Here is a 17,561-nt window from a genome sequence, read left to right as displayed (position 1 = left end):
ACATTCACCTATTCTTTATCCTCTGCATAAAAAAAAAAAACCAAAAACAATTACTGCAGCTTCTTGTGGCTCTTAGTTGTGAAACCCTTATTTGTTTGCGTATGTATGACTGCATTATACCGCCCCCTGGAGGCCAAAGAGGACACATTCACATCTCTTTTTATATCAGTGTGGAAGGATGATTTACATTAAGATATGAGCATAATTCAATTTGTAATTTAAGGCCCCCCTGTACTTCCTTGACATCAAGATGCCACAAGGGGGCGCTAGTTTGAAGGCAGTCCGAACAATGAATTGAACTATCCAGGATGGTGTGCTTCCCACAATTTTGTTTTGATGTAAATTGAAAAGTGGATTTGGGGGGCTTCAAATGTGTACATAATGTACAAGACTGGGGGTACATAATGCTTTTAAAAAAAAAAAAAAGCCTAGGTGGGTGAAGTGAGGAGAGGGCATCACCTTTTCATGCTAAGTCTGCAGCGAATGTTGGCGCCCGATAACAAAGCCTCATTTGCATATCATAATCCCCATCTCTAGACCTTCTGATCAGGTGCGCTCGCGAGCACGGCTGCGTGCCCCCGAAAAGAGACGCAGACAGGAGGGAGGGCGGTGTGGGGTGAAAAAAAAAAAAAACTCACTTTGAACGCCGTTTGAAGTTCTCTGGCGGAGTTCAAATAACACGCAAACATGTGCGTGCCATTGAGAGGCTGATTTGTATTAAAAAGAGGCGAGGCGAGACGAGGCGAGGCGGCGTAGGGATGGAGGCATGAAAGGAGGTCAGGCAAAGAACTTTCTGGAGCTCGTCATGCACCCGAACCCTTTGAGAGCATTTGTACGCTTTCGATTTTTCATTGCAACGTGATCTGTCGGATAGCGACAGTCGTTTGAAATGTTGCGTTGATGTTGATGCGCTAGGAATGAACCAAATGGTGGCCATTCATGTGTGTTGGTTGCTAAAAATTGGTTGTAGCCAACCAATCAGAGGACAGCACTCTGACAACGTGAGGATGAATTAGTAATCGGATCGGTTAAAGAAACGACACCGTAGTAATTAAAGGTGAAGTTACTTTGGCCAGCACGACTGGGCAGATTAGATTGGCATGGCAACAAAGAGAAGATGAAATCTTATTGGTCCAAGAAAATCCAACAGTTTATAAATACTGGAAGCAGTGCAGACAAAAAAAAGCTTCTTTTGTGAGATTGTTCATCATGAGAGATTTTTGGGACAATTGTGTTTTTTTGGGGAGGGGGCGAGTGTGTGAGTTTTTTTTTTATGACGAGAATGAGACTACAGGTGAGCTCAAGTGTTTTTGTCAGTATGAGAGGCTGTTTGTGTGCGTGTTGTTTTTGGGTGAATGTGGGATTTTTTTTTTATGTGTGAGATTTCTTTTGCGTCGAGTGGGAATTTTGAGGGTGTGAGGATCACCTGAAGGTATGTTGAGTAACTTCAGTGATGCTATTACATGTATATATTTATTTGAATTTGCATGTGCATATTCATATTTTAGTCATTTGCAATTCCGCCACGTTATTAAATAACATCATTATTTTTACTTCAATGTCTGAATATTGAGTGTAAAAATCCAACTGAGGGTTTGTGACATATGAGCAATGATTCTCTTCTACATTTATGAGTATATATGTATATGTTGTACTATGTATCATTCATACATTTTAAGAAATAAATTAATGTTGATACATCCTGAATAGAATGCATTTTACCTTAGTCATTTATCAAATGTTCTCATCATTAATTAAATATTAAAGAAGATTCCCATACGATATTAAATCAATGAAAGTGAAGTATTGATTATATGTTGATTCTAAAATGTAAAATTTTAATGGTTGATTAAATATAAAATGTTGCTTATGCTAAATATCATGAACGACGTCAACGGTTTTTTTTAACAGCGGTGACGCTCATACTGACATGCTCAATTTGGCCGCTAGATGGCGGCATGTCACAATAGATGCACTGACACCAAAAGTATTGTTTGCACTTGGTTTAAATGTGATAAAAAAATCTTTTTGGTGTCATGTTCCGCCCTTTTCCCCTTCTCAAGCCAAATAATTCACTTTTTACTTCAATGACATTTTGCCCCTTCAATTTCTTTTTCTCTTTTGTTTCTGCTTTGTCTTCCACGTTAAAGGGAGACGAGGCTGCATTTGAGGAAAAGGGGGAAGCTCGCTCCTGCGGCGCCATGACGCAGCTCGCCTCCTCATCGTGCAGCGGCCGCGCGTCCTCCTGCAGTCGTCAAACATGACCAAACCTCGTGGAGGGTGGGGTGGTTGAATGGAGGGGGGTACGGAAATGCGAAGTCACCGTTGTTGACGAGGGGGTGTGGCGCTGATCAGCTTCCATTCACCAAAACAAAACCCGCCCTGCCCAGCTCAGATCAACCCGCGTAATCGCGCCATAGAGACGTGCCGTGTAGCAGGTTGAGCCGCTCGGAACCCCCGCAAACATTGTGTGTGAGTGTGTTCCGGTAAGGGGGGGTCCAGTCCCTCATCACGTCCGGAACCAGATCGGATTGCACAGATTTCCAAAGCTTGCTTTGGAGATGCTACACTGTGGCCTGGACATCCCCGTGATGAGGATGCAGTAACCTGGGTGAGATTGAGATTATTTACACTCTTTATGTGCTCAACGTGAAGCGGTTTGATTTGACAATGAACCGGATTACTCTGTCGTCGTAGGCCCGATTAGATTTGCAGCACAAATCCTCCTAGCAACCGTGATAAATAAAGCGGTGGTGATGATGATGATGCTCCACCACGGCAAAAAAAATGAAGTGCTGGCCCTTTAAAAGCTCATTTACCACAATTGATGTACAACATAAGAATGAAGGCATTGGCGTGGAGCCTTTTTTTTTTACCCCCCCAGTTTTTTAGATTTCTATGACGTAACATATAGTATTAATAGGTAGCCTTTCTAATAGTTCCTGAGATTTAATTGAGGTTTGAGATTGTTGATTGCACTCACCAATTTGCCTCAGTGCATGCATGTATCCTGGTGACGGTGTATGTACAGCTCTGGAAACGAAGAGTTCATTGCAAAAAGTTTTACTATGTTGGAATTAAAACAATATATATATATGTATATATTTTTAAATTATTATTACTACTCACATAAGTCCCAAATTCTAAATACAAATATTAAATATCCAGAGCGTTAATATAGGAAAGTAAATTAACAAGGGTTAATATTGGAGATGTATTTGGTAATATTGTATGTCTGAATTGTTACTCAAAAAAAAAAAAAAAAGACAGCTCGGATACGACGACTAATTTCGCCAACCCCGTTGTATGTCAAACATCTCCACCTTCTACAAATGATCAAAGTCACATTATTACTTTCCATCTCAAATATTGCCGTCAAACCCAGGCAATCATCCTTAATTACCAAAATGCTTCTAAATGTAACTCATGTCTCTTTCTGTGTGTGAAAAAGATGAGCGTCGGCGTCAACACGGACGTGAAGCCCACATGATCCACAGAAGGAGTTTGAATGTCAAGTCTTAAGGTAATTTGGACCTTCCTCCCAACTTGATTGACGGTTCCATGAATGATGTTGTCACATTTGTGAATGAAATACAGAGATATCGGCAGAGCGCACAATCGGTCTGCCTGTACCTTCATCAAATCCACCAAAATCGCAACGGGTCAGCTGCGCCACAACTTAGACCTGATATTAGGTCATCTAAAATGTAGTCTACTTTTTCACACACGCGCGTACTAGCAATTTTACAATCATGCTAGTCAACACAAAACTCATTAGAGCGTCAGTGTAACAAATCTACACGTGTGTCACACTCGCAGCTAATTGCTTCTGACGCTAATATGAGCGTGTGCGTGCGCGTGTGCGTAGACACTGGTCAGCTGAAGGTATTCGGACGTAGCGCAAAGCGCTCACACTTGCACAGCTCAGCAAATACATTTTAGCGAGCGTTCTAATCGACAGAGAGCGATAACAGCGGCTGTTTCCACTCCTTGTCAAACAGGAACCAAAATTGGCTGGCAAGATGAGGGCGAGGAAGTAGATATTTGTTGTTGGGATCACAAACACACACTAATTGGACTTTGTTTAAATAAAACGGTGCATGTTTAAAAAAAAATATCTCGGCTAACAAAATGGAATGCAATGATAATGAATTCATTGTGGCTCCTTCTGCTGTGCACAACTTGGCCACAGGGCAGCAGTGTAATACAGTCAGGCAGTCATAAATGAAGAAGACTTTCACAACTACTGTGAGTGACTTAGCCTGTGAGTAGCAAAACATTTTGGGGTGCTGTTTTTTTTGTCCGGGGAGCCCCCTTTTTTTTCAGGAATTTTTGGGTTAACAACAACAATTTATTTTTTTCAATGCTTTTAGAAAGCGTATCAATTATATGCTGATTTCCGCAGGGGTCCACTTGTAGATGTAAATATCTATCAGAGCTTTGTCGGCGGATGTTTCCTTTGAAACACCCGCAAGGCTTTGACAGCACGTTACGCAATACATCATGCATATTCATCACAAATTGCGTGTATTTGTGTGCAGCTCATGCTAATGTTTTTTTTATCAGGCGCGGGATGTTATTTCAACACTCGTCCTCGCACGGCGTACACTAAACGGAACGACTGTTCTACGAGCTGCTAATATCGGCTTTGCGCCGTTGGGAAACGAAGACGCTCAAGTCGGGTTATGCTGACATTTGACGTTTATTTGCCCTGCGTGATTTTTTTTTTTGCTCATTGATTTGCCTCTGTTTGCCATCTTAAAGGATTTAAAACACATTACTGACGCCTTCAAATCCAGACGTTGGAGTTGTGCAGGTTGTAAGCAACTTGTGAGGACATTTTACTGTGACGTCAGAAGCGGTGGAAATGTAATGCTGCAAAGCCTCATGATGTTCCAGTTAAGACCGTCACAAAGAGCAAAATGTAACTTTTCTTGTTTAAAAGAAAAAAAAGGAGGCCATGAGGATAAAAGCCGAGCACAATAATAATAAGCTCATCGCTGTTGGCATGGCAACTGCGTGATTTACTTCCTGGTATGCATTGATGCTTTGACATGTGGATCCTAACGAGGTCGAGGATTTATAAAAAAAAATATATATATATAAAAAAAATATTTTTTGGGGTGTGTTTATCATGAGCTGTCATGATTTTCTTTCATGAATCATATTCTGAAAGTGATTCATGTCGCTAGCAAACAGTGATCAAGTGGTTTGGTTTCGGTTCAAATGGTCGTGAGAATGTGGTCGTTTTCAAAGTAATCCACTCTACAATATTTCGTCTAATCTTCCTTTTGCTTTATAATTTTACTGCCTGCTTCTGTATTTTCTCTGGGTTGTGCACCCATTGCGTTAAAGTGAAATGTACCCAAATAAGAAAAAAAGAAAAGAGAATGCGATCCATTTCCATCCACAGAGCCCCTCGCTTTGTTTTGGCCTTCAACGACAATCCGGCAAGTTAACTGGATTGTCCCGCCTCCTTCCATTAACGGTCATTTGAAGCCAGCCTCCAGAGAGAGTGCAAACAGCGTCCGCGTGTGTGTGAGTGCGCATGTTTAATAGTACTAGAGGGGACCGTCTCATTTGAAATAAGAACAAACGTGCACAATGTCGACATGAGGCCTCGTTGAGTGGAAATCGGCGCATGATGGATGACGGTTCCGTGTTGCGTTCGATGGAGGCCGTGTTTCTGTAATCACATTGATATGCTTGAGTAGCGCGGAGGCTGAATGTGTTTTTGCGGGAATTGCATTGATTTCAGATAGCAGCGATGTTCGCCGTACACACGAGTCACAATACTTTTTGTTTCACGTATCATTTGGACATGTGAAAAACAGAACCAGACTTTTTCGCCAAAGCACTCTAATACACACAAATGTGAAATCGTTTCAAAATAAAACCACTAAACATAAAAATGTCAAATTCAAGGGTTCCATATGCGATCCCGGCGAGTTCCTTCAGAGTTCACTTTTTGCCACCAAATGAGTGATTTCATCTTATTGAACGCGTGTTGTTGCCCTCCAGGCTGTGAGCCGCGCGCTGGGTGGCGATGAGCAGCAGCAGCAGCAGCAGCAGCAGCAGCAGGGGAGGTAGCCATCATGCCGAGACGCCCCCCTCTCGGCACACGCCTGGACCCAAGCTGCAGGTTCAGCGCTCGCTCTCGCGTGACACCATCACCATCCACTTTTCCGCTCTGGGCAAGGAGGAGGACGACGAGGAAGACGAGCTGTATGAAGTAGACGCCGGAGGCAAACCTGAGCTCCACGCTGCAGGAGGTCTGGAGCTTTTCCGCTCAAAGGAGGAGCTGCTTTTTGAATCGGAGACCACGAGAGTAAATCCTCGCACAGACGCCGCCTCTCCAGCCATGACAATCATTCCCGCCTTCAGCAGTCCTCAACTCAACTGCTCTCCTCCCACCAGCTCGTCCTGGCCAAACGAGCGTCCCTTAGCCAATCTTCCCGCCACAAGCTCCAGCTCCTCCTCCCCCTGCAAGTCCGCCGGGCTATCCTCCTCCAGACCTTTCCTCAGCTTGGTCCGGTCCTTGTCCAATGACGTCGAGGCTCGCGAACCCGTCCCGCCGACGACCTCGGTGGCGCCGTCGCACGCCCGCCACAGACACTTAATGAAATCTTTCGTCAAGTCCCTTTCCACGGACTCGTCAAAGTCCGAGCACCAGGACGGTTCTGCTCAGCAAGTTCTCCATCACGCACCGCAGCTGCCACAAGTCCAGCCGTCCCAGCGGCCTCCTCCTCGCAACATGCAGCTCTTCAAACAGTTCTCCCAGCCTCGCCTGTCCTCCGCCCCCGCCATTGCCAGTCAGGTCGGCGGAGACTCCAAAACGGCCCCCTCGTCTCCCACCATGTCGCCGGACGGCAGGTCCTTCTTCAAGGTTCAAGAGGTCGAAGCCAAAATAGAAGATACGCGACGGCGTCTCTCCGAGGTGATGTCGGACCCGCTGCAACTTTTTAGTAAGATCATGGGCGAGGAATCGGCCACCGGCGGAGTCGGAAGCGGCCCCCATCGAGCCAGACTGCTGTCATCGAGCGCGTCGGAGTTAAGCGGCATCTCGGCAGTTAACGGCCACTCGGAAGCTTACAACTACAGCATCAAGGAGGAGGACGGAGCCGAGGGGGAAGACGACGAGCGAGCGCCCGCCGGGAGAGGACCCGATTCCGTGTTCTTCTCCTTTCCCTCACTGACACCAGCGCCGACTCTCGGCCACACCTCCACGTCCACCCTGGCCAGGTCGCCGTCGCTCAATCTCGGCCGCTGCTCCCTTGTCGCCCGTCAGGACGACGAGGATTTCTGTGAGCTTTACAGCGAAGACTTTGACTTGTGTACCGACACGGAGACTCCAGACGGGGAGCGTCCTGGATCGCGGGAGCTCCATACTGGCAGCACCGGCTCGTGCAGTGAGATGGATATTGAGGAAGACGAAGAGGAGGAAGTGGAGACCGCGCCTTGGGTTGGGCTGGTCTGCCTGACGCAGTTGCTGTACTGCTACTTGGTCCTTCCACTCCCACCGTACGTCTGCGCGGTGGTCCGAGGGATGTTTGCCGGCTTGACCTTGGCCATTGTGGTCCTTTGGCTGTCAGCTCCACGCCGATTCTGCTTGGGAACGAGGAAGCAAAAACGCAGGATAGATCCTTGGAATGCGACCCAGCTTGATATCAAAGAACCGGGTATATTCAAGGTGAGACAAAAAAAAAAAGGTTGAATCCTTCAGATGGGCGCTATTAGGCACTGTTCTCTAGGGAGAGCATGCTCTGCACTCTTGGACATTCCCAAGCGGCCACGAAGCAAATTAATTAGCATAACATCACATGCAGTCGTGTCGTCAACAGAGCTGGGCGCTTGACACTTTTCTGACGGTCAGTCCCCCTGCCGTTCCGGTCTCGCCCCTTCGACCTTCATCATAAAAATTGTCAGCCCCCAACCCATGCCCAGCTCTGGTCGTCAACTATATCAAACCTGCCAGAATCGGGTAGACCTGCAGCAGTAAAGATTATATCTCAACCTTTTTTTTTTTTTTTCTTGCATCCCCACCACATCTCAGGGCTGGATGAACGAGATCCACAGCTACGACCCAGAGATGTACCACGCAACCCTAACGCACTCGGTGTTCGTACGCCTGGAAGGTTCCGTCCTGCGACTGTCAAAACCAAACCGCAACATCTCCCGCCGTGCCTCTCACAACGAGCCTAAGCCCGATGTCACCTACATCAGCCAGAAGATCTATGACCTGACTGACAGCAAGGTGTCGTAGCTAAAATTTGTTGGCCCTTTTCACATAGACCCAGATACGTTTTTTTTTTCACTTAAAAAAAATCTTTTAGAACATGATTTTGTTAGAGCTAGCTTAAAGGTGAAGTCAACCCACAAATTTTCTTTACTTGACAAAGCAGTCGTGTACAGTCAAATAAACCAGTTAGTCTCAAAGGTGCCACCAAATTTTCTTGACGAGAATGTTCTATACAGGCAGACTAGTCGAAACGGAGCGATTTTCAGTTGCCAAAAATGGCCACCCCCTGAAATGGCTAAAAACAGTTTGATTTTGCCGCATGACTCATATTCCACAAACACAATATTAACTCATTTACTGCCATTGACGGCTAAAGATGTCAAAGATCATTTTTTTTTTTTTTTATCAGTCGGCTGGCAGTGAATGAGTTAATCAGAATGCCGTGTTTAGACTAGTGAAGATGTGTAGAATATTCTATTGCCAAAATTTTTTGGGGGGGGTTGACTTCCCTTTAAGGCCACCCCTCAGTGAAATATTGTACCTTTATTAAATATGTCCCCTCCTCCAAAGATCTACCTGATGCCGCAGAGCCTCGCGAGAAAAAGAGTTTGGAACAAGAAGTACCCCGTTTGCATTGAACTGGCCAAGCAGGATGACTTCATGTCCAAGGTCCAAGGGGAGAAGGCCGAAGAGGACAAGGCGACGACGCTGGGTGAGAAAGCAGAGCAAGTGGACAACAAGGTCGAAAAAGCCGAAGCGTCTGCGGACGAGCAGAAGAAGCCGACGCCCGCAGGAGGGGATCTGACCATCTATCTGTTTGGGAGGACGGGGCGGGAAAAGGAGGAGTGGTTCCGGAGATTTCTGCTTGCGTCTCAGATGAAGTGTGACGGGCGAGGCGGCAGTCTGCCCAAGAGTGGTCAGTGTGCGCGCACACACACACACACACACACACACACACACCCCCACACACCTACACACACACATACAGCAGCATTACAGTACATGAATGGGTGTTGTTGTTAATCCTTCCAAATTTGAATGATTAAAAAATTTTGCAAGTATTTTTTTTCCAAGTCATGACAACGAGGCGCTCCAGCTGTGTGTTTTTAAATAAATTCTCTCGATCTCTTTTTCTCTCTCTCTCTCTCTCTCTCTCTCTCTCTCGCTCTCTAATTGTTCACACGCAGACGAAGTGAATCCTTGTCAGGTGAAATAGTTAAGCGCTGAGGCGGTTTAAAATGTGTCGGTGTGCCACTAAAACATGTAAACGGCCACTCAGGTCAATTTAAATGTGGCGACTTGCTCGCAGTTGAGTAAATAAACGCCCACCCGTTATTTGAGCCGGCACAAAACATGGGCCCGTGATCTGATGATGATGATTCCCATTTTGGCCCGATGCTGTAAATTGAGCAAAAGTGTCTTAATGATCATGAATTTGCTTCATCGCATTGTCTTAATGTCTCGTTCACTTCGCATTAGTGCAGAATTACAACGTTGTTATATTTGCGCTAATGTTCTTTCTCTCTGCAAGGGACGTGATGTATATTATTTCGTGCAGTGATGTAGAAGGGTTGTGTGTTTTTTTTTTTCCCCCTCCAATGTTGGTGAATAAGGCGACAAAAATATTAGCCTGAAAGTGTTGGCATGAATGTAAAATTCAAGCCACGGTAAAATGAAAATGTTCAGCTTTTCACCAGCCTGTTTTCTTCTTCTTATCATGTCCCCAATTTGCACCTTTTCTATTTTAGCCTTGCAGCCCCCCCACAGCCACAGCAACCAGTCCGTCGGCGGCCAGGAGGCCGACAACGGCAGCAGCGGCCGAGGAAGCTCCGACGAGCTGTGCCACCCTCAGCCTCGCCACCGGGAGAGTTCCTCCAAGCAGAAGATGCTCTTGGACTACAACTTGTACATGGCCAAGTTGGTCAACCAGCAGCCTGCGCCGGCAAGCCCGCTCGCCGATGAAAGTCCTGCTCACAGCCCTGAGAGAAGCCCGCAAAATAGCAAAAAGGTAAGAAACACACCAGGTGTGCTCCCTCCTAAGCATGAAAGTGTTGCTTAGCTGCCATCTTTTGGCATCTTGGTGCCAAGGAGCCATGTTGAAATGAGTTGTGGAGCATCATTTAGACCAAAGTAGTGCTTTGCCGTCATCTTGCGTGCGCAAATGTGTATGTGCGCCCCTCAGGTGTCCAAGAGCTCAGACGAGTCGGCTGAACCAGAAGCATGGGTCAACGCATTTCTGGGACGAATATTCTGGGACTTCCTGGGAGAGAAGTACTGGGCCAATGTTGTCTCCAAAAAGATTCAAATGAAGCTCAGTAAGATCCGGGTGGGTGGTACTCAAGTTCGTTTTCTCCCCTTTGGCCCCGGTTCAATGTGTCAAATTTGAACGCAGATTTTTTTATTATCTGGTGTAATCTATCCTGATTGGGCTTTTCTTCTTGTTTACTTCCTTGTGACCAATCAGAGAAGAGCTTCTTTCAAATTGGCATACAGGAGGTCTAATATCGCAGTCACAGTTGACATTTGAATGTAAACAAACAACTGCACTTTTCTAACAGCTCCTAGCTCGTCCAATGGGGAGTGAGACAAATGCGGAGAGAATGGTTCCAATCCCGTCGCCCACAATTCTCTGAAACGAATAATTTACCTCGGGTCACGGGTGTGCAGGGGGCGATCTTTGAACATTAACTGAGTCGTTATTGTCTGCCAACTCTCTGGTGCCTCTTTGAAGTCACTTGAATTGAAATTTAAAGCGTAACCTTATTGTGTGTGTTTTTTTTTTTTTTTTTTCAGCTGCCATATGTTATGAATGAGCTGACATTGACGGAACTCGATATGGGCTTCTCCATTCCCAAGATTCTCGGTGCCTCCGGACCCTCCGTGGACCACCAAGGTGGGAAGTGACTCACATCCAAAATGTCCATTCGCCGCCGAGACAGGCTTCAATGACCGCACTGCTGTCAATTAGCTAGCTAGTGCTGCGGATCAGTTAGAGGACCCACAAGGGAAACGTTGCTTCGGGCCCCCAGAAGACGAGGGCCGGCCCTGAGCTGAAGGAACCCAATTCTGGCTTGAACTTGAACACCGTTTGCCCCACTAAGCTTTATCGTACAGATTGAAGGGAGAGTACACACAACAGTCGTTGTAATTGGAAAACTAGGACATGTGGAGCAAACAGCAGGGGGATGCAAATCCGATCAAAACAGGAAGTTCACCCAGCGAGGAAGTGCTGCTGGCCGAGGTCTGACCTTTTCATCCACTCCAGGATAAAACCGCTTTCTGGCAGAAGAACAGAGGGATGGAATGGCATGACACCAACAACAATCGTTCAATCGCTATGACAACCACAGTGGGTCCAAAGATTTTGATTTGTCTCTGTGTCCATCCAGGTTTGTGGTTTGACCTGGAGGTCTCCTACACGGGCTCCTTCCTCATGACTCTGGAGACCAAGATGAATCTCGCCCGTCTGGGCAAGGAGGGCGAAGGTCTCGGCGAGCACGGCAAGGAGTGGTGAGCCCTTCGCTCTCATTTTTTTTTTTTTTTTTTGCTCTGTAGCATTGTCAGAGCAATCTCGCTCAAAGGATTCAAGTAGACATGTTACTGTTTGGAGTCATAATAGCTGTCACATCTGATTCCTTCCCTTTTATGTGAAACCATCTGTCTGGACCAGCCGTGGGCAAACTACGGCCCGTTAAACGTTTTAATCCGGCCCGCTGAACTTGAAAAAAATTAAATAAATAAACCTTGTTAATGTTTTATTTTTTAAATATTGTGCTTTTTCAAAGACATATATATATTTCTGCAATGCTTTTGTTCACTTTCATTTAAAATTAAATGTATTATTTTTCTCCGATGAGGTGAGGTTACCAGAAAAGCTTGTCCAAGCATGCTGAGATAAGGCCAGGTAATTATCGTTAATGGAAACGAACAAAATAACTGAGATGAAAATTGAAAAAAAAAATGATCGTAAAATAAAATGAAAAGGAGTGGTTTAAAAAATTATAAGTAACTCAAACTCCATTTGACTTAGAAAAGAAACTATAAGATTAATTAATTTTAGCGAAAATGTCCCTTGTTTTTCTCATTGTCAATTAATTTCATGTGTGAGCTTTTGAGATTTTAAATAAATTTCACTGTTACTGTACGACCATACAGAAAGACTCTGTCATTTAGGAATTTCAATTTATTTAACTTTACTACTTGCACTCCATGAATAAGCCATCTAATAAAAACAAAGAAACAAAAAAAAAAGCTAATACTAAAAAATTAAATAACTAAAATCCAAAATTGTTACAACCCTATGCCATATGATGTGAACCATCGCTGGTCTGTCGTCGATGCGCATCATGAAACAATTTGTGCAATGAGAAATTCTTTAAAAAAAAAAAAATATGCATGCTTGATGTTTTGTTGATGGATCGCCGTGATCCCAATTCCTTTTTTGTGTCTGCCGCAGGTCAAGGCCACGGACTTATTGCCTGGCGGACAGCGACGAAGAGTCGTCCAGTGCTGGTTCCTCAGATGAGGAGGATCCCCCGGAACTTTTCAGTGACAAAGCTGTTCTCCCTGGAGGTGAAGGGTGAGTCAACATCCCTCAAAGCGACATTTGAAAATACATAATAATATGTCCAAACGGAATGTTCTAACCTTCAATTTACCGATGTCTCGCTGCTGATTTAATGGAGCACCCACCCACTCTTTTCCATTACGGGGGCTTCGCGGCAGCGTCATTAATAAATAATCAACATGACTCACTGCTCGCCTTCCATCTCCCTCTGCTTCTTTCTGGATGCTCGCTCAGCTACGTGGGAGGCCACAGGCCCAGCAAGATCATGCGCTTTGTGGATAAGATCGCCAAGTCAAAGTACTTCCAGAAGGCTACAGAGACCGAGTTCATCAAGAAGAAGATGGAGGAGGTCGCCAACACGCCGCTGCTGCTCACTGTGGAGGTGCAGGAGTGCCGGGGGACTCTTGCCGTCAACGTACCACCGCCTCCTACAGACAGGATATGGTAAGTACACGTCCCAGGAGGTTTTAGCAGTGGTGGGCGGTAATCAAGAAATCATGATCATATTTTTCATATTGATGTCATATTATATCCTAGTGTTGTATTTTTAGTGAGAGTTTTTATCCAATCAGAATTCAGCTAGCTCGTGTTGCCAGGCAGATTTCACAATACTATTCGTCCGAGGCCTTCAGACACAGACAGTTGCGATAGCCAATCAGATCACAAGTTGGTTCCAGTGAGCCGTCTCGCTGGCCTTACGTCGAAGTTGATGAACGCGTTTTGTGATTGGGGGCGAATCAACACACCAGAAAGTCGTAACTGGCAACCTTTGAATATCTAAAATATAGAGGGTTGGGTTTTTAGGCAGAAGAGGTGCTCATTTAAGAATGCAGCAATTGTACCCTCTGCTGGATGCGGTTTGCAAGACAATGTTTGATTTGGACAGTTTGTAAAGCCCCTTGTTGGGGGTCACATGCCCCATTCATGTCTTGTCTCCTTTTGGGTCACTCAGGTACGGTTTCCGCAGTCCACCTCACCTGGAGCTCAAAGCGCGGCCCAAACTCGGAGAGAGGGAGGTGACTCTAGTGCACGTGACCGACTGGATTGAGAAGAAACTAGACCAGGAGTTTCAGGTACGCGGTGACATTCCACTTGAATGGTTGTGAATTCATAAAGTCGCCAATTCTGAGACGTTTATGAACTTGGAAACCTTGAGCACGTTACGTTGCTCATGTTTCAAGGTGCAAATGGAGGTTGTAAATTTCAACAGTGCTATTAATTGATGGCTGCTTCCCAAACACGCACTTCAAAGCAGCGTAATAAATAGCCGAGGCATTTGGAGTGCTGCCTTGAGGCACGCCTTCACGCTACTGCAGCAAAGTGCCCCTGTCGGGTTGTACACACGCGTACCATTAGCGGACTTCGGTGGGCGGGGTCATTACGCTATTTCAGGGGTGGGCAAACTTTTTGATTGGCGGGCCACAATGGGTTCTAAAATTTGACTGAGGGGGCCGGACCAGGAGCAGATGGATGGAGCGTTTCGGTAACCTCACCTCATCGGAGAAAAAAAAAATACATTTAATTTTAAATTAAAATGAACAAAAGGATTACAAAAAAAAATGTGTCTTTGACACACCACAGTATTAATTAAGAAAACATTAACAAGGTTTATTCATTTAATTTTTTTCAAGTTCGGCGGGCCGGATTAAAACGTTTCGCGGGCCGCATGTGGCCCCCGGGCCGTAGTTTGCCTACGCCTGCTCTATTTGATCAAATTTGCTGTAATTGACCTCATGCTTCGATTAATCACAAGCTCAATTGGCTATCACACTCCAAATAGGTACCCTGGAATTGGCGACCTTTGTGGTCGTCATTTAACACAACAAAGCTCAACACTACAAAGCAGGCATAACATCACAACATCAGACATGAAAGAAATATTTGAGCCATTTCAGAAAACAAGGAAAAAAATTTCAAGCACTTATTTATTCAGCTTGTAATAATATCAAGTCAACGATCCCAACGGTATATTTTGTCTTCCCGACAGAAAATCTTCGTCATGCCAAACATGGATGACTTGTGGCTACCCATCATGCACTCCGCCATGGACACGCGTTCAAATGCCAGCTTGATTACCGAGTCAAACGATGCCTTGAGGGGCCCGGAATCTGAAGAGTCTGAGGTCTCCTACATGTGAAGACGACGTCCGGTTGGCTGTTTTTCGCCATGGCAATATGTCGACATTGCACCTGAGTGAGTGTGTGTGTGTGTGTGTGGCTCAGAATGGACATTTTGTCATCATTTGTGGCCAACTCCAAAAGATTGGATGTCTAGACCAGAGGTGGGCAACTGGAGGACCGGAGTTGCCCACCGCTGAGTCTCGATTGGTGGTGCTTTGCCAAATAGCCATTCGATTGAATAATTGAACCATCAACCTGTGATGTTCAGCTGCACCAAATTTGAGTTGTACAGCGTTGTATTTTTTGCTCCCTTTACAAGGGATTGCGAAAAGCCTGTCGACCCGAGTGAGCAAACATTTGCGGGAATGATGACAAAAATAACCCCCGCGTGTGTGTATGAGTACACAAATTTCTAGCGTTCATCTTTGCAGCCTGCGCCTGGCACGTGTATGCAAACAGGTCAATGGCGAGAGGAAGAGTTTGAAACCCCGTGCGTGCGGATACAGTCCAGGCTGTCTGCTTTGAACTGAAATCGTATTTAATGCGCGGGAGGGACTTTAAAATTTTAATTTACAGTATGTGCTGACACAGCAGATAAAACCTTTGCCGAAATCTGATGAATGTATTTATACGAGTTATATATGACGGATGTGCTTCTTAGCAACAACTTTTCATTCAAAAGCCTGTGATGTTTTTTATTTTTATTTATTATTGCCAAAGCATTCTTTAAGTTCGGCTAGAAGGGTAATTAGTGGCAAATGTCTTGAGTGCTTTTGCTTTCAAATTTGTACATTTCACAGACGGACAGTCATCTGCAGGGAATAAATACTTGAGTTTTTTTTTTTTGGGGGGGGGGGGTCAAAAACATGCTGTTTTTTGGATTTTAGCCATAATGTTTTAATATTGTCAAGACATTTGTGTGGTACAATTCTAGAGGGTGACAAGTGTGCTTTTCACTTTTTAAGTTAGAGAACTTTACATTGTGGAGAGATGAAGCCGCAGTTCTGTTCGGAGCGACCCAAATGAAGGTTGATCGATATGGTGAGGGAACACTTTCACAATTTGTGAGATGAAAGATGGTCAGCAAGACATCCAGCCAATGAGTGCTTATTTTGCCGTTTATCCTGTACAGTGCGCGCGACTGAAGCAACAAATCATTTGGCGGTTTAGTTGCTTTACAGGCCGCTTTTGTTTCCGTTGGGCGTTGGTTACGTGTATGAGGCAGAAAGTGCCTTTATTATAAGCAAACATTCCTCCACGTAAAACATTTGTTGCGGCCATGCTTTAAAAAAAAAAATGTGCCATTATTGTTGTACAAATTGTTTCCACCAGTTTTGATGTTCATTTTCGCTGTGAAGAAACATTACTGTTGTGTTCAGTGATGTCCGAATGTTATAGTTCAGGTCATTGTGGATCAATTAAAAAAAAAAAAAAGTGCTGATGAATGGAGGTTATGGACTTCTTTCCTTATACCTAATCTGAGTTGGGAAATGACCCGTAAAAGACACCTAGTCTACAGTCAAGCATTTCTCGTTATTCTAGTATTTCCAGTTTTTGAGGAAATTTACTGCCAAGTAATTGTAAAAAAATAACACTCACTGCCCATCTTTTGTGCAACAATTACACTATAACTGTGTCATGCTTTCTAGGAGAAACTTGGGAAAGGAACCAAGTAACTCTGGAAAAAACAGGTTTTATGTATAGTGTGTTATTCATGCCCCCCCCCCCAAAAAAAGACATACAATGACTCTTTGTTGGTGACAAAATGTGCTTTATTTGACGATAGATAATGCTCTTCCAAGCCAAATGAATCCAGATCCAAATGTCTGACTGGAGGGAGGAAACAAAGCATGAGACTTTTGCAAATATTCAAAACAATCTTCCCAATTTACACTTACGTTTTTCTTTATGCAACACGTCACTGAAGGCTGCATGAGAAGATAGAAATATTAGTACACAAAATAGTACACAAACCTCGCATAAAACGTACACGGTGCGCGATCAGATTTTTGGTTGACTTCATTTTACATCAGAAGTCTAACGCGATGATAATCATCATGAACAAAAAAAGCGACTTTAAATTCATTATGAACGCATACTTACGTTCTCATGAACGGCCTCCACCATGTGCTGCACCACGTGCTTACACCACGTGGCTGCAACGTGACGACTATTTCAGCAAGACTGAGCTTTCACACCTGGACAAAAAATTTAAATAACACGTTAGGGTAAAATTCAACCACCTCTGTGATTTTTGTGCGGAGTAAAGCAAATTCCTTACCGTAGTATTTGTCAATCGATGCGGCCTAGTGGCCATGCTGACGCAACGTGACTAAACAGCACTTGAGCAAATTACGAAAACCAACATAATAAAAGCATCATGTTGGATTAAAGCGACTAAATAAAAGGCTAATTAAGTAATTTTCGGCCATCAAGCACACACTTCCATTTAGATGCCGCCTAACCAGCGAGGGAGGCATGTTTAGCTAAGGTTTGCCTCAACCGCAATGATCCCGGACGCTCACCCGGAAGTCGTTTATACCTTTTCCGGCGGCTGTACTCGTCTCCTATTGGCTGGTGCTCCTCCCCCTCCTCCACTCCCGTTGCACGTCCACACCGAAGTACCGCCCTCTCA

The 17,561-nt window shown here is 44.8% G+C and overlaps 1 protein-coding gene and 1 long non-coding RNA gene across 3 annotated transcripts in view; one reads left to right on the top strand and one right to left on the bottom strand.

Annotated features, from left to right (window-relative positions):
• tex2 (testis expressed 2) overlaps window positions 1-16,353 on the top strand; it is a 39,447-nt gene extending 23,094 nt beyond the window's left edge. For both annotated transcript variants that reach the window (XM_088316576.1, XM_088316577.1), the window contains exons 2-14: window positions 2,151-2,611; window positions 3,452-3,523; window positions 6,022-7,690; window positions 8,054-8,254; window positions 8,810-9,155; window positions 9,988-10,247; window positions 10,422-10,565; window positions 11,033-11,132; window positions 11,629-11,749; window positions 12,696-12,818; window positions 13,041-13,250; window positions 13,759-13,879; window positions 14,794-16,353. In XM_088316576.1, coding sequence (XP_088172702.1) covers window positions 6,047-7,690; window positions 8,054-8,254; window positions 8,810-9,155; window positions 9,988-10,247; window positions 10,422-10,565; window positions 11,033-11,132; window positions 11,629-11,749; window positions 12,696-12,818; window positions 13,041-13,250; window positions 13,759-13,879; window positions 14,794-14,943 — 3,420 coding nt within the window. In that variant the 5' untranslated portion in view covers window positions 2,151-2,611; window positions 3,452-3,523; window positions 6,022-6,046 and the 3' untranslated portion in view covers window positions 14,944-16,353. The remainder of the gene's footprint in view (window positions 1-2,150; window positions 2,612-3,451; window positions 3,524-6,021; window positions 7,691-8,053; window positions 8,255-8,809; window positions 9,156-9,987; window positions 10,248-10,421; window positions 10,566-11,032; window positions 11,133-11,628; window positions 11,750-12,695; window positions 12,819-13,040; window positions 13,251-13,758; window positions 13,880-14,793) is intronic.
• A 323-nt stretch (window positions 16,354-16,676) lies between these two features.
• On the bottom strand, window positions 16,677-17,515 carry LOC148322451 (uncharacterized). Its single transcript, XR_015846617.1, has 4 exons — window positions 17,208-17,515; window positions 17,030-17,124; window positions 16,825-16,854; window positions 16,677-16,756 (listed from the first exon to the last, which is right to left on the bottom strand). It is a non-coding gene; the product is annotated as an uncharacterized LOC148322451 (long non-coding RNA).
• Between the last annotated feature and the right edge of the window lie 46 nt (window positions 17,516-17,561).

The sequence above is a fragment of the Idiotropiscis lumnitzeri genome, chromosome 15, assembly GCF_059441095.1.
Source record: "Idiotropiscis lumnitzeri isolate Australia: NSW breed Sydney's pygmy pipehorse chromosome 15, RoL_Ilum_1.0, whole genome shotgun sequence".
Classification (NCBI taxonomy): Eukaryota; Metazoa; Chordata; class Actinopteri; order Syngnathiformes; family Syngnathidae; genus Idiotropiscis; species Idiotropiscis lumnitzeri.
Note: the sequence above shows the minus strand (reverse complement) of the source record. Positions and strands in the feature narration are given on the sequence as shown.